At 30.7% G+C, this 17,015-nt stretch overlaps 1 protein-coding gene across 2 annotated transcripts in view; it reads right to left on the reverse strand.

The window, feature by feature from the left end:
* Positions 1-2,989: 2,989 nt before the first annotated feature.
* LOC134685539 (kinesin-like protein KIF23) overlaps positions 2,990-17,015 on the reverse strand; it is a 28,299-nt gene continuing 14,273 nt past the window's right edge. The window contains exons 11-24 of one of the 2 annotated variants that reach the window (XM_063545305.1): positions 14,868-14,973; positions 14,315-14,394; positions 13,531-13,650; positions 12,387-12,495; positions 11,819-11,874; positions 10,930-11,032; positions 10,322-10,530; positions 9,739-9,849; positions 8,843-9,154; positions 8,429-8,519; positions 7,840-7,857; positions 5,683-5,822; positions 4,965-5,149; positions 2,990-4,334 (exon numbers count right to left, since the gene is read on the reverse strand). In XM_063545305.1, coding sequence (XP_063401375.1) covers positions 4,298-4,334; positions 4,965-5,149; positions 5,683-5,822; positions 7,840-7,857; positions 8,429-8,519; positions 8,843-9,154; positions 9,739-9,849; positions 10,322-10,530; positions 10,930-11,032; positions 11,819-11,874; positions 12,387-12,495; positions 13,531-13,650; positions 14,315-14,394; positions 14,868-14,973 — 1,677 coding nt within the window. In that variant the 3' untranslated portion in view covers positions 2,990-4,297. The remainder of the gene's footprint in view (positions 4,335-4,964; positions 5,150-5,682; positions 5,823-7,839; positions 7,858-8,428; positions 8,520-8,842; positions 9,155-9,738; positions 9,850-10,321; positions 10,531-10,929; positions 11,033-11,818; positions 11,875-12,386; positions 12,496-13,530; positions 13,651-14,314; positions 14,395-14,867; positions 14,974-17,015) is intronic. The other variant, XM_063545306.1, reaches the window with a different exon arrangement.

The following is a 17,015-nucleotide window of genomic DNA, read 5'->3' on the forward strand; positions in this document are numbered from 1 at the left end:
TCATAAACAAGCTTCTGTCCAAGTTTTGTACAAACCAAGGATAGTTTAAGAAAGTTATTAAAATTCTAAAAACTTTAACCACAGAGTGAATGTAATGTTTCCCCGCAGAAAAAAACTAAGTCCATTTATAGGTAAAATACGAAAAAAATGGAATTTTATTTTTACAAAATTTACTTTGGATACTATCTTATGATCATAAACAAGCTTCTGTCCAAGTTTGGTACAAACCAAGGACAGTTTAAGAAAGTTATAAAAATTCTAAAAACTTGAACCACAGAGTGAATGAAATGTTTCCCCGCAGAAAAAACTAAGTCCATTTATAAGTAAAATACGGAAAAAATGAAATTTTATTTTTACAAAATTTACTTCTGGGTACTATCTTATGATCATAAACAAGCTTCTGTCCAAGTTTGGTAGAAATCCAGTATAGTTTAGGAAAGTTATTAAAATTTCAAAAACTTTAACCACAGAGTGAATATGTGTGGACGCCGCCGACGACGACACCGACGACGACGGAAAGTAGGATCGCTTAGTCTCGCTTTTTCGACTAAAGTCGAAGGCTCGACAAAAAGGTAAAAACATAAAATCACTGAACTCAGAGGAAAATTTGATCGGAAAGTCCATAATCACATGGCAAAATCAAATGACAAAACACAAAGAAAACGAATGGACAAGAACTGTCATATTCCTGACTTGGTACAGGCATTTTCAAATAAATGCACATTAAGTCACTGAGAAACTGACATAGTTACATAAAGTTGAAATTGACTTGACAACTGAACTTTGAATATACGTCAAGATCAGAGAAAATTTGGCAGGCATGTAAATGTAACAATGATTCTAGACAAAACTCAGTTCATCTACTCTTAGTATTACCAATTCACGAAAATATAATGTACCATAAAAAACAAGAATGTAAAACTGTGAACTACAAGTCACTAATGACACCCCACGCTTTAAGAATACCACAAACAGAAGGTTGATGAGCAATCAATCTGAAAACATGTCACACAGTAAGACTTTTCATGTGAGGCTCAACATGAAATTTAGAAGCTCTCATGTATAGCTACCTGTAAACATGTGATGATTATTTCATACACCACCAGCTGCTAGAATATATTTGTAAAAGTGAATGGTATGGAATAATCATATGTATGAAGACTGATAATAAATTTTAGGAACCTCTGATTTGTAGACGAACAAACAGTCAAACATATAGACAGTGGTAAAACAGTATACCCATTCTCCTTTAAAGTTGGAGTATAGGACATGAATAATAGGTAAAGTTCAATGAATATAGAATCAAACATTGCATTGTATTAAGCAATGAAAATCAATACATTTTTTTCAATATATATTGTAAGTAACAAAGTTATTGTCCTTTTTTCATTATACTATTTGAAAAACAATTTTTATTTCAAATAGATTAAAATACCATGAACATCTTCTTTAAATTTCACACATACTGAAATGTCTCGCCTGCTAAACTGATTATTGGTTTTATGTTATTGTTCATCCAATGAATTTCTGTTGCATTTTTTTTATTTGCCTAACTTGTCATTGTGCCAGATAAAGCATAATTTACTTTTACTTTCTTTTAGCTTGCTTGCTTTGCTATTATATTATGCATGTTTTATTTGTATGTGTAGTCGGTCAAATGTGCTGATAATTTGAAATTTGTTATTTGTTTTTTTAAATATCAAGTCGGTTAAGAGCTCATGTTTACCTTGTTGAATTATACATATAAAGAAGTAAAATTTACTTACTTATGTTGACAGTCCTAAATATAAAGCTTTACTACTGGTATCACATAAACTCAACACAACCAAAGAAAATGAGGTCACAGCCAGATCAACCGAATAAAATAACATGTACACCTTACAAATCATTCAATACACCAAATATCAGTGGCCTATTGCTTACAGTTTCCCAGAAACTAACTTAACTAACTAACCATGAAACTTAGCAGTTGAGGTGAGATTAGCTTTCCAGACAGACATGTATACTTTACTATGAATCTATGCAACATATTAATTATAATATCAGAGAAGAAACTTAACCATGGAAACTCAACATTGACCAATGAACCATGAGAATGAGGTTGAGGTCAGATGTGACCTGCCAAACAGACATGTACACCTTACAATTATCTACAGACTGAATAAAGTTGATCAATTGCTTATACTTTAAGATAGACCAAACAAGTGAAACTGCGAGCTACTGCTCACTGATGATACCCCTGCCGCAAGTGAGTAATATTAATAGTGAAAAAATATGCAAGTGTTCCGTTAACAGGAAGTTGTTGAGTGATGAATCTGAAAACGCATCACACGGTATAGCCGAAATATATATTAATCCTGACACCAAATTTCAGAAATCCTTGTATTGTAGTTCCTGAGAAAAATGTGACGAAAATTTTCAACTTGGCTATCATGTGTAAAATCATAAAAGTGTTCGGTAAACAGGAAGTTGTCAAGTGATCAATCTGAAAACGCATCACATGGTATAGCTGACTTAGAAAAACCCTGAAACCAAATTTCAGAAATCCTTGTATAGTGGTTCCTGAAAAAATGCGACGAAAAATGTTTATGGGACGGACGGACTGACTGACGGAAGGACAGACAGAGGTAAAACAGAATACCCCACCCCCCCCTATTAAAGCAGGGGTATAAATATAAAAACTTAACACTGAGCAATGAAGGGAAATTGATTGATTGATTGATTGTTGTTGTTTTAATGTCACTTTTAAGCACCACTTTTGGGCTATTTCAAGGTCAGTTTTTATGAGTAGAGGAAGCCGGTGAAATTGAGGTGTAGATAAAATATAAACTGGCATAAACCTCAAGTGGTGCAGTTTCTGATTCAATGGTGTCAGGTAACAAAAGCTCATATGATTGTTTTAAAATTACATATAGAAGATTGTCCTTTTAAAACAAATTGCAATTACCAAAATCTTTATGATATTTCATAGATTAAATGAAAACAAACATTTTATATTTACATTTTATTACATATATTTATACATAAAATAAAGGTGAAAAAATACTGACAGCCAATATTTACATATATATGTGACAATATACGTTACAGAGGTTCAGATCTGATGATAAACATATTTACATAAAGACAATAGTATAGGAGACAAGATAAAGAATATGAGTAGGGATGTTGTGTTCTAAATTAGGAAGATTTCTTGTTAGTTTCATTTTCGCAGGAAGAGTCAAAAGCAAAAGATATAAAAATCATGTTTTATGTTTTTTTAAAGAAACAAAATGTGAAATTAAAACATAAAATCTGAGAGGAAAGAAATCTTTGTTCAATAAAAATAAAATGGGTGTTCTACACATAGAATGATAAAATTAGAAGCGAATATAACTAATTATTGCAAAGATAAATTATGATAGAAGCAAACTAGTTGAATATACATGATATATAAACGTTTCCGGTTAAAATCAAGCTGTAAAAATATTATGTCCAGAAAAGGTTCAAAACATTTTGACTTTTATTGGCTTTTTTCAATAAAAGAAATCATAATTATGCTGATTTTGGTTCTCTTTGGTTACCGTTAATGTATATTTTTTAAAACAAAGTAAATAATCACAAAAGACGAATGTGGAGAAGTGTTATAAATATAACTTATATCACAATATCTATGACCATAATATTCTATTTACAAAATTGACACTTACAAAAACTATACAAACACATTTATTTACTATTAAAAAAAATAAAAGGCAAAACAAATACAGAAATAGCACCCATTAAATCATAAGAAACCCTGAATAATTTGATTTTTCTAATTATGGAAAAAATAAAATGCTGATTACCAATCATATTGTAACCTATTTGTAGTGTTTCTGACATATGTTCAATTGACAAATTTTCAAATCTTCTTGGAACAACTTGATAATGAGGAAAAAAACCTTACACCAGGCAAATATTTTGGATCTATACTATAGTATGGTTGATATTTTTCATTGAAATAACCTACATTTTTTGAATTATGAAAAAATTTACAAAATTGTTTTATGATCGTCACTAATGATGCTACATCATTATCAATTCATCAGAATGTATAAAAAACTTGAATGAAATATTTAAACTATGAATGCCCCATTTAAATTTTCTAATACAGTATTGAAAACATGATTTTATATGAATCATTTTTTTAAATGAATGGATACATTAATTTTTTCTGAAGTATTAAACCGTCAAGGCAGTCCTCTACATAATCTTTCCGTTTGCAGACTTTGTATTTGGATATGTTATGATCACATTCTGTCTATGCAACACATTTCTAAACTCTGGATACTTTTTCTGTTCCTCTACTTCTCCTGCAATAAAAAAATATTTATCAATTTAAAATCATGTATTTTATGATAACTTTCAATTAAATGACTTTTCAATATTACTAAAGAAGATGTAGGTATATGACAATTAACTTTAACTGAAATGTCAGACATCATTATTGTGGAGGGAAATATCAGGGCTAACAAGAATTTCAATAAAAAGTTTCACAAAATATCTTTTGTCTTCAATCAATCATAATTATTTTTAAAGGATCTTCACAGGTAGTGAGCTATTTTTTCTTTCAAGATTTTGGTGAAAAAGGATGGTAGATTTTGATGAACATCAATTTTGGCAGTTTTGCATACATGTTCTTTAATAATTGACTATAAGATGTGAAAGGGAGAAGAGAGATTTGGATTTTTGTCCCCCTAGATTTTTTTTCTCCATTTTGTGATTTACAATTTTTACAAATAAAGATATGAAATAAGTCATGCTGCAGTCATGGCAGTTTCACGTCCAAATATTTTCATGTTTACAATTCAATCAAAAGTAATCAATTACTCCTTCAATGTGATAAATAAATTTTGCCTTACATAGCAATTTGGAAAAAAAGTATTTTTCTAAGCACTTTTTCAATACCAATGATTTTCTTCATTTATTAATATATCACTTACTTTCTAGAATGACCTTCAATGGCAATTCCACATCTATCTTCCACATCTGTCCAGTCTCCATCATAATCTGTAGGCTGTGGACAAGAACTACGTCTCTTCCTACTACCTGGGGATATCTGTTTTAGAGTCTCTACATCATTAAATACCACGGCAGTTCCTCCACCAGCTGTTGGTAACATGTTTCCCTAAATATATTTGTTCAATATATTATCAACGTTCATTACAAATGTTAATAAAATAAACTGTAAATGCTTTGATTTCAGAGATATAAGCCAAAATCTACATTTTACCCTTATGTTCTATTTGAAGCCATGGCGGCCATCTTGGTTGGTTGGTTGGCTGGGTCATCAGACACATTTTTTACAAGTAGATACCCCAATGATGATTGTTGCCAAGTTTGGTTTAATTTGGCCCAGTAGTTTCGGAGGAGAAGATATTTGTAAAAGTTTACGGACGCCAGAAGATGTACACAGGACGACAGATGCCAAGTGATGCGATAGCTCACTAGGCCTTACGGGCCAAAATACTAACTGTAGTGAATGTAAAGAATTCACTTCTAGATACCAGTGATTCAATCAACTATTCATTAATCCCATGATATTTTCTCATTTTTGTTGTTGTTGAACCTTTTTATTCTTGCCACGCTGTAAAAATTCCATTATTTGTGAATGTACACTTAAAAATAAACAGTCAGTTTTGGTAATAAACCTATATTTACCTTGATAAGTTTTGTTTCTAATTCTCCAGCTGAATCTATATCTTGATGAGTAAGGATATATTTTGTGGCCTCCTTAGTATCCTTAACCTCTAGCTTAGACACAGATTTCTTTTTCTTAAGTTTTGGTTGTAAAACAGTGCCTGTAGAAAGAAATTTCCTAATCAAAATTCATATTCATTGTAGGGTGGGTTTTTTATTTTCAAATTGTTGGGATACTTCATCATATTGTGTTATCACTTTTTACATACCATACATTCAGCTAAGAAGATATTGCCTGTAGTATGATATTGGATTACTAATAATGTACTGTTTGTGTTCCAAGTGAGATATATGATTAGTAACTTTTATATAATGTACAAAAATGGAGACTTCTTTTACAAGGACTACAAAAGAAGGATATCCTGCGAAATGAAAATCTATTTATAGCATGAATATCTTTCAATTATTCTAGTATGTAAATTTCAGGAAATATTTAACACAAAGGAATACAACTACTGTAAATTCAGAAATTATTGCGATGTTTTTGTTATTGTGAAAAATGCGACAGGGTTATAATTGCAATAATTTAAACTCGCATTTTGAAATAATGTATTTAATAAGGCTTTTTAACCTTATCTATAATACTAAAATTACAAGGTCCAATTTGTCAGCCGTCATCACGTAAAAACGATGAATCAAAGAATTCAACTGTATGTATAACTTATATAGTACAAAGGTGTAGATTAAAAATTACACCACTCCAGGCCCTTTTGTTTTCCACATAATTATATTGCCAATAATTAAGAAGTTCCGGGTTCGAGTCCGATACCGATACCAATAGTATATTCATCTGTTACTGATTACCTTATCTGTACGTTCCGCATCTGATAGGCGCACCACCAAACGGTGTATTCAGGATTAATATGCTTTATAGATAATAAACGGGTCATAATCACAGGGTTGATGACAGACGCACCACCAAACGGTGTATTTGGGATTAAGTGCCAGTCTGCCTAAGAATCAGGCATTGGTGTAAACATGACCAAAAAAACCCACTCAATTTGACATTGATTTCAGTTCATAATCTGTAGTAATGCACAAAAATAACATTCATTTTCATTTTCTGTTCTGGTAATAGAAGATACAATTTGGTTGAAATGCACTAGAAATTAACGAAAAAGGGGAGGTAACTCTGTAATTTGCTATCATTCTAACCAATTTTCTAACAAAGTTATTTCCTATTACCAGACCCACACAAACAAAGACTAATACTTTTTAACTCAGGATGATGGTTAGTAATAGTATTAAATAGCATGATTAGCTCGGTGGGTTTTTTCTAATCATGTTTTAATTTTTACCTAAATTGCCTGATTCTTACAAAGACTGGCACTTAATATGCTTTATACACGGTTCATAATCACAGGGTTGATACTACTAAATTGTCAAATTGTTACCCATTGTAGTATTTTAATCAGTAAGAATACTAAAATAAGGCTTGCGCCTAGTTATATACTTTAATTCAGTCACGGACATGCGATATCACGGGTGTGTTCTAGTAAATCAAAAATATGTCTCTCCTGTGTAAGCTAATTTGAAACTTTAACAATAGTATATCAGAACAAATAATCTTTAAGTCTCACTTTCATGACGATCTTTGAAAGGAACACAAAAAATTTACACTTTTATTGTTATTGTGCATGTTTCAATTAAAAACACAAATTTTCATTAACAATTACATCCATTAATTTTTGAATTAACAGAATTTGTTCTGATTATGTATAACTATTATTCTGTCATCAAGACATTACAAGTTCTTTTTCTGCAAGCCTTTTCTATGGTTGTGAGGTAGGAATTGCTATACAATTTCAATGGGAAAATAGAGCAATTAATGTTTTCTGTTTCAAATTACAGAAAATATTAATTAAAATAGATACTGAAATACTATTGCAAAATTCTGATCATATATCAAAAACTTTTAAAATTTAATAAAGCTTTCAATAAATTGTAAAAAGTTTTCTACACAACTTTAAAAGGAACCTACACAAATTGGAGATAACTCTTACAAAGATATGTGGGTTGAAACAGAACAGAATAAACAAACAAACTTTAAACAACTCTTGAAATATTCTAAATAATTATAAAACAAGCACAGCATTCAAAATTACAAACAATACTCACAGTCATGCCCTCTAAAAACTAAATATAACACAGTTTGTATACCTATGTCAACTACTAAATTCATTATACATGAGATGCTTATCTTTTATTGTTTGTTTTAACTTTTCAACTTTGGGTTTCTTCATTTCAGTAACTAACCCCTTTGAATTTTCTCATTAATAAAAACTAGAAAATAGTTTTGTGATGATGCTATAAAAATTGTTTTGAAAAAAAATAAATATTAATCATCATTTTAACTAATCATGAATGACATGAAATTACTTCCTTTTACCATTAAGTTAACTGTAATGTTCATTTTGTGAAATTCACAGGATAACTGTATGTGTGTTTCTTTGAAGTTTCATGTCAATGGGAATACAATCATCAATGTTAATGAGAAATTAGTGTACTCCTTCATGCCAGTAAGCCTTAATTAGTAATGAAAGATGTAATATATTTTCCAGTTCAAACACTTAATCATTATGTATATTCTAAACTAATATAGTTTGTTATATCATCTTTTACCACAGATAACACACCAACTTTACACCATTACTGGTAATATATCTGAGACATGTTACAATTTGTTTCTTTACATTGGATAACATACCAAGTTCTACTGATCCTGGTGGTCTGTGATCCAACCATATCTCAGCATTGGATGACCTTGACCTTCTATGGCGAGGATTATACTGTGGAGTCTGTAAAGAAAAAATTGTTTTCATCACAATATCATGGCAAATATATTTGAGATTAATAATCTGTCAAGGATATTTAAAAAGTAATTTATGATAGCTAGTGTTAAGTTAGAGAAATATTTGACATGGACGGCTGAATGAACACAAACAACAAATATAAATGGTCATGATAATGCGACACCAAAAATAGAATAATAAGATAGATCATCTGTCATAATTATTATATGCCAAATGAAAGTCAGATAATCACACTTTCTTAATCAAAGAACAAGTGAATAATATGAAGTCAGCAAATTCAGATTATGTGTACATCTTTAATGACTTACATTTTTAGGTGTGCCCACTTTGTTGAGTCCATGCATGGATCTAGCAGATGTTACTGTTGCAGTCTGTGTCCTTGACCTTGGTGTTGGTACTGGATTCTTTCCCACAGACGACATATCTGTCTCTGACCTGGCAGACATGATTTTACCAGGTGTTGTGTATGTCCTTGCCTTTGGTGCCGGGGTACGGAATCGTGCAGTAGGGGTATCACTATCTGTTTCAGTGTTCACAATGTGTCTCAACATATTCAATTTATGTTGTTTCTCATTTATCTGTCCTTCAAGTTCATTTTCTATTTTATTTCTCTCTTTTTGCTGTTTACATTAAAGAAAATAAGTTAAAATTCAGCTATATCTTGTAATAAAAATTGACTTAAAAGAAGAAAGAGAACATTAAAAGTATATCAGGATCCATATTTTTTCTTTTATTGCCACATGCACCAATTCATCAAGAGCACAAACAAAGTTATTAAAACAACAGAAGTTTTGATAAATCTTGATAATTTTGTTAAAATGTTTGTTTAAAATTCATTTTGGATTGTCAATCTGATTCCTGTTCTATACAAATCTCTTTGTAAAATTCACCATTTTATATGTCTGATGGTAAAATAAACAGACATTTTACGATTTAACTAAGTTGTATTGCATTCATAGCTGTAGTGGATACTTCTAATGGAAATTTAGATGACAAAAATGTGTTAATTAAATGATTGAAATTCACCTTCCACAAATGGGATTGTTCAAAAGTAATTTTTCAGAAATGGAAAAAAAAGTGATAGGGTTTGGGGATTTAAACTAGGATCGGTTGGGTAACTTGAACCACATACATAATTTCATTTGTCTTACAAGTGTTTACTGTGCTTTATGAACATTAAATACATCTACTTATAAGAACATACCAAATTTTTCTCCCATTGTTGGTTATTATGTTCAAGACGATTCCTGAAGTCAGATCTTAGTCGATCCTTCTCTGTTTTTTCTTGTCTGATCTTCATATTCTTATCTTGAAGCTGAAAAGATGTCAAACTATTAGTCAAATAAGCAATCATGCATCCAAATTATTGCAGTATTGTTTTGGGAACTATTCAGATACAGTAAAATGTATTCTCTTGTTAGAGGTGTATGTTTCTAAATTTTTTCCATACCCCAACTCCCCTTGGTATTTAATCGACATATTGCCCCTATCCCTGTTTATTTGTATCAATATTATACATACATATGTATTTTCATTCAATAGTTCATACATGATTCCATATCTGATAAGTGCCATAAGCATGTGTAATTTGGTGGATAATAAAATCAATGGATGGCACAAAACAGAGACTGAAATTTTTTTTTATTTAAAGTTTAGTAATAGCATTGCCTAGGTTTATCCATTTTATTTAAATGAACATAAAAACTATAATCAGATTCTCTTAACTGGAATGTAGATAAAATTCAATATCAACAAAGAATATTTGTATGAAGAATGAAAATTCCAACCTTTGATTCTAATTCTCTCCTTTCTCTTTCACATTCCTTAAACTGTCTGCTTGTCTCATCCTGACGTTTCTCTAATGACCTAAGTCTAGACTCCAGTTTTTGTATATAGGATTCACGTTTCTCTAGTACAGATTGTGAATCATGACTTCTAGATTTCATCTCATTATATTCTTTCTCAATTTTAACAAGCTGAGCTCTGAACTGATCCTCTGCAAAACAATAATTGTAATAATCTACATTAAACCATTAAACCTAGACCTTTTTTATATATTTACCATAACTATGGCCTTATAATTCTTACTCCTTAAAATATGAAGAAATAAAAATGAATATCTGTATGATTATAACACTATGAAACGAAACAAATTTAACTACATATGTCCACTTTATTGTGATATGGTATCTAAATAAGTGTAAAAAAAACAAACTTTTCTGAATAGAAAACCATTTATAAAATGTAACATAAAAAGTTAAGGGTGAAAATTTTTCAGGCAGAATAAAGTTTCTTTTTTTATAACAGCAGTTCTTCCACCTTTTTCTGTGATGGCTTTTCAGTAAGTACTGGATAATGTGAACATTTTGTACTTTTAAAGTTAAATCAAGCATACGTTTTCTGTTAAAATCTATCATTAGATTTTCTTTAAGTCTGTTTCTCTCATCCAAGAAGTCAGAAAGTTGATCTAAAGTATACTCATCTCTGCAGTGTAATACCTGAAACAAATAGATATAAATCATCACTTTGAATAATCTGTTTACTGGTCAATTTCTTAACATATGTTGCACACAGAAAGTCAATGATATCTAGAGGATAAACAAATCATCAGAACACACCTAATCCTGGTATTTTAATCAAGGTTTGAACATAAGGTACAAAGGAGGCAGTATGAACTATATCTAATATCAAAGTGAGGAGATCCCCCCAAAGTTCAACTGAAGTATTTACATTTTTTAACTTACAAAAGACACAGTTTTTAATGTGTTTCTTCAACTCATTTAATGACTAAAAAAGGTTAGACTTCAGTTTCTCAGTTTCTTTTCTGACTAACATTGAATGAATAGGACCTTTCCACAAATGATGAAAACATATAAACTATTTTCACTCTCAAGACTTTTAAAATCTCTTGCCTTTTACGAGACCCTCACTTCCAACTGAAAATTAATCAAGAGTGTCACAAATCAACAATAAATGTTCCCATTGCATATAAATAAACTCCTTGCTTTACAATAATTGAAAAATCTACATAAATCTTCTTGAAGTGATGATTTGTTATTTTGGAAACCGTGCAATAAACAAATATTCAGATACAACAAGTTCACTGACATTGAATTCTTGATAAAATGAAAAACAATAAATAAATTCACATGCAGATCCAATTACACTATAAAATCTTTAAACATCATCATCTTTCAAACACATTAAAACAGTAAAACATTGTTTTACATGAATAAATCTAACATAGATACCTTAAGATAAGTATAAAGAGTTTAACCTCTTACCTCTAGAGATGGAAAGGTTGGACCCAGACTGTAAGTCATCATAGGTATATAATCTTCTACAAAAAAGAAGAAGACGTAAGCAGGTCAATGTACATTATTACAAAAAACTATTTTTTGTCATTTTTGTTGATCAGATTTTCATTTCTTTCAAAATAATTTAAAAGTGTAACTATTCATCTACTGTAAATGTGGAAAATTTGGAAGGGGATATTTTCACAATCATGTGAAATGTGTGAAAAGATATCACACTTAATAACACAGAAAATACTAAATAATAGGATTGGCATGAAAGTCTAACTTATGTTAACTCTGTCCCCTATTTTTTTATAGGAATTTATTATTTTTTCCATAAAATCTTATAAACATGTAAATGCCTATTTCAATACTCTTTTTTTGTTATATATTTAGAATGTATATGATTGTTTTTATTGGTCCTGATAAATATGAATGATAAAACCTCTATTAAAGTAGCAATGAAAGAAACTCCCTATTCCTTCAAATTGGAACCAACCAAAATAAATTTGCATTATGTAAGCACCTTTTTTAGTGTGATAAATTAAAGACTTACCTATGACAGGAGGTTTCTTTATCATTGGTGCTTCTAATATTTCAAACTTAACCTGTTGTGATTTGGTAACTAAGACTTCTTGTGTCATCTCAGCAAACTTCATCACATGCTGAAATAAGTAATGAAATAAACAAATACTTTCCCTTTCTAGACATAAAAAAAGTTTGACATATAACATGTATACTAGACCCTACATTGAACAAAATGACTTCTACATCATGTACATGTCTGTTTGTCTTGTGTTTCTAGGTTGCTGCCTCGTGAGCATTTATCCTACATAGCAATTTATTAACAAGGACACTTCTTAGATCATTTTGGCACCAACGAGTTAAGGTGTACATAATACATGGATGTCCTACTTTATAACTATGTCAAATGTATGTCAAACAGTAACAAATTATTTTCTGAGCCCTTGATCTAAATACAAAATTCTATATAAAAGTCAATGTCACATGAACTATGCATAAAGGTAACCAAAACATTCCTGAACTGCGTTGTACAGGCTAGATGTTGGTAGTTGTGAAATATGATATATCATCAAAATTCAGCAAAAGATTTGAATTGTAGAGAATAATGGACAAAACAGTTGATGAAACTGATGCAGAAATGTATTATGCAGCCAGCTATAGAAATGAATATCGATATGGGACCCGGAAAGTATTCCATTAAATTTGATGAAGTGAACTAAAACCAGTGATATTGCTCTTTTGAGCTTTTTGAGGGGAAAATATAAGTGTAGTATAGTTCTCAAAACATGTTTTAAACTTTACATAATACAGGTACCTGCAACAACATAAAATATTAAAATTCCCTAGCTAGTTATCTCATTTTCCATATAATTAAAACCTAGTGAATATGTGCAAGGTGAAGGGCACTTTAACTCATAATGCACCAATATATTTGGAAAATTTAGCTAAATGCATCAAAACCCAAACTCATAATTATGTAGATCACAGAGCAGGTATATAAAATAAAAAAGAAGATGTGGTATGATCGCCAATAAGACAACTATCCACAAAAGACCAAAATGACACAAACATTAACAACTATAGGTCACCGTACAGCCTTCAACAATGAGCAAAGCCCATACCTCATAGTCAGATATAAGTTTATTTTCTATCAAAGTATCATATGTTTTACTCACAATGGTTTCATCATACTCGATTGCCTTTGGATTGACACAAACAACCATTCTTACTTTACCATCACCATCAAAATAGTTCTTAAATAAGTGGGTTAACTTGGAATCTCTGTATGGCACAAGCTGAAATATAAAAATATTATATTATTGCTATCTTTAAATAATTTAATTTTGGATGTAGCACATCTTTTGATTGGCTGACGTTATTTTGTTCTCAGCCCATAAACATAATTTAGTCATGTGAACGTGACGTCATCAACATTTTTTTCCATGGCTTTCTACGGTTTAAAATAGAATTTAGAATTAAATTATAGGAAATGACTGTAATATTTTTTTGTCTATTCGAAATAACATAAAAAATGTGGTGCACACTGTCAAATAACCTGCTAAGCGCGTTATTCACTGTGCACCACATTTTTTATGTTATTTCTTCAGTCATTCCTTAAATATTTTTTTTCATATTTTGTATGTTAATTTTTAATCTCAAGCTACTTAACTGAGAACACCATGATATTTTAAGCTAAAATCATTGATGTTGCCTAAGAAAATACTAATAAACACGAGTATATTTGGTCTTTCAACCCAAGGAATTTTGTTGACTACATCTCGTCTCAAGGCTATCACTTATAGATTGTAGTCAACAAAAATGTAAATGTGTATTGAGTACAAGTTATTTCATTGAGAATTTTAAATGTAAACCATAATTAAAGTGAACTGCTATAAAACCAATGGTTATCATGTTATCATAGTCAATGCACAATTTTTAAATCTTATGTTTGATACTTACTTTGCCCAGGCCAGTTTTCTGATTTTCTCGTAACAATTCTATACAATTCCTTAGCACCATAAGTGACTGGTTAATATTTCCTGTAAAATATATATATACATGATATAGTCCTCTAATTAAGAAAGTTGCAAAGAAATCAAGGTAAAAGAGGTTTTCCTATTTAAATAACTTAACCTGTGATCTATGGATATCTCCTATTAATTTTAATCCATCTTTTTTGGAAGTTACTTTTAAAGATATCAAGTACTTTTCTGTCAATGTGTTGTTTCATTTATCAAAGGAATAATTTTGATGTCATATTGCAGTAACATACATCACAGACTAAATACGAATATTCTTGCAATTTTGTTGTTGCTACAATGAAAATTTTGGTTCTAACCCGAAATAATATTGTATCTATTTTCCTCCCATAATAAAACTGACCACAATGATATAGCCAAGAGTGCTGTTACCCAACAACAATTAATCAATCAATAATAATTTGTGTATTAAATTATTAATATATGTATAATAAATGTGAGCATGACTGATATAATTTTTCTTTCTCTCTTACCAGCTTCCTTCATTCTTTCTCCTGTGTTCTTTGTTCTGTTAGTTCTTTCACTTCCAGCTAAGTCTACAAGTGACAACTGACTTACACATATGTTTTTTTCTTGATCCTGAAATGACAAGAGAAATGTATGTAACTTAATGTCAATTCATTTTCATTTCACAATTTTACAAATTTTAGCACAAATGAAAAATAATGGTATGCAAAACTGGTAAAACTTCAAGAAAGAACAAGTGAAACTGCGAGCTACTGCTCACTGATGATACCCCGCCGCAAGTGGATAATATTAATAGTGTAAAAATATGCAAGTGTTCGGTAAACAGGAAGTTGTCGAGTGATGAATCTAAATACGCATCACACAGTATAGCTGACTTATATAAATCCTGAAACCAAATTTCAGAAATCCTTGTATTGTAGTTCCTGAGAAAAATGTGACGAAAATTTTCAACTTGGCTATCATGTGTAAAATCATTCAAGTGTTCGGTAAACAGGAAGTTGTCAATTGATCAATCTGAAAACGCATCACACGGTATAGCTGACTTAGATAAACCCTGAAACCAAATTTCAGAAATCTTTGTATTGTAGTTCCTGAGAAAGATGCGACGAAAAATATTCATGGGACTGAAGGACAGTATAACCCCCTTTTTTAAAGCGGGGGGTATAAAAAAGCAAAAAACAAGTGAAACTGCGAGCTACTGCTCACTGATGATACCCCTGACACAAGTGGATAATATTAATAGTGTACTTTTTCATAATATTTGTCAAATGAATCATCAAATTTATTAATTGACCTCACTTCCTGTCTTTTTTAAGGTAACACGATACCGAATGGCATATCTCCCGATTTCCAAACTTTTTGGCATACGCTTTCTTTGCACCGAGTTACATCGAAATATGTAATAAAAAATGGGGGTCACCATTTTTGTTTTCTTGGTATTTTCATTGGAAAACGTCGATTTGGGCGACAAATTTACTTAGGTATATAGGGGAAATGCCTGTTTTTCGGGTAACCTTTTTAGATTTTCCAATGAATGGCTATGTTCTTATATACGGAGAACAACAAAAAACTAACATAATATTCAGAATTACCAACTGAATTCATACATGTATAGAAAATCATATGTCACCATCCTTGTTTTTGAGATAAATGGCTTCAAAATTGATTCATACCCTTAGAATTTGACCGAAAACGTGTGACGTTATTGAATACAGAATGTAACGTTATTCTCCTCAGAGATAGGAGAAATGGAAAACACAAAATGTGTCGGGATCTGAAGGGTGTTTATTTAATTTTCGTTTCCCCTGTCAGGTTTCCGTAAATTTCCTAGTGATATGAGATTCTATTGATATAATTTATTTCGTCCTGCACATAGAAATTTCACTAACATGAATTTAACATTAATCTCGTCTAATTTTACACTTAAATTCATATTTTTTGTAAATTTCGAATGAAAATAACATGATTTTTTTTACGTGTGATTCATTTGAATTACCGAGTTTTTAACTCCATCCTTTATGACAATGGTGGTGTCATTGCTTCATCCATGCAGAAAAATAGTATTTTAAAAATTTGATTTAGTTAACAGTGATATAATTGCTCTGTTTTTGATGGTTGTTTAACGTTCAGTGGCAAATAGTTCATGCATGATAAATAGAAAACAAAACTCAAAGAAAAATTCAAAACTTATATTCTTGACTTGCTACGTACATTTGTACATTAGTGGTGTAAATGTGCAAGTCGGACAAACATTGCAAACTGTATGCAGAATTTCACTATTAGTTCAACAGTCTGTCATTTGTGGAAAATTATTTATATAAAATAAATCTTGAGATCATAAAATTGAGAATGGAAATGGGGAATATGTCAAAGAGACAACAACCTGACAATAGAAAAAAAGCAACAGCAGAAGGTCACCAACAGGTCTTCAATGTAGCAAGAAATTCCCGCACCCGGAGGAGCCCTTCAGCTGGCCCCTAAACAAACAGATACTAGTACAGTGATAATGAACGCCATACTAATTTCCAAATTATACACAAGAAATTAACTAAAATAAAATAATACAAGACTAACAAAGGCCAGAGGCTCCTGACTTGGGACAGGCGCAAAAATGCGGCGGGGTTAAACATGTTTGTGAGATCTCAACCCTCCCT

The sequence above is a fragment of the Mytilus trossulus genome, chromosome 9 (genome assembly GCF_036588685.1).
Source record: "Mytilus trossulus isolate FHL-02 chromosome 9, PNRI_Mtr1.1.1.hap1, whole genome shotgun sequence".
Lineage (NCBI taxonomy): Eukaryota > Metazoa > Mollusca > Bivalvia > Mytilida > Mytilidae > Mytilus > Mytilus trossulus.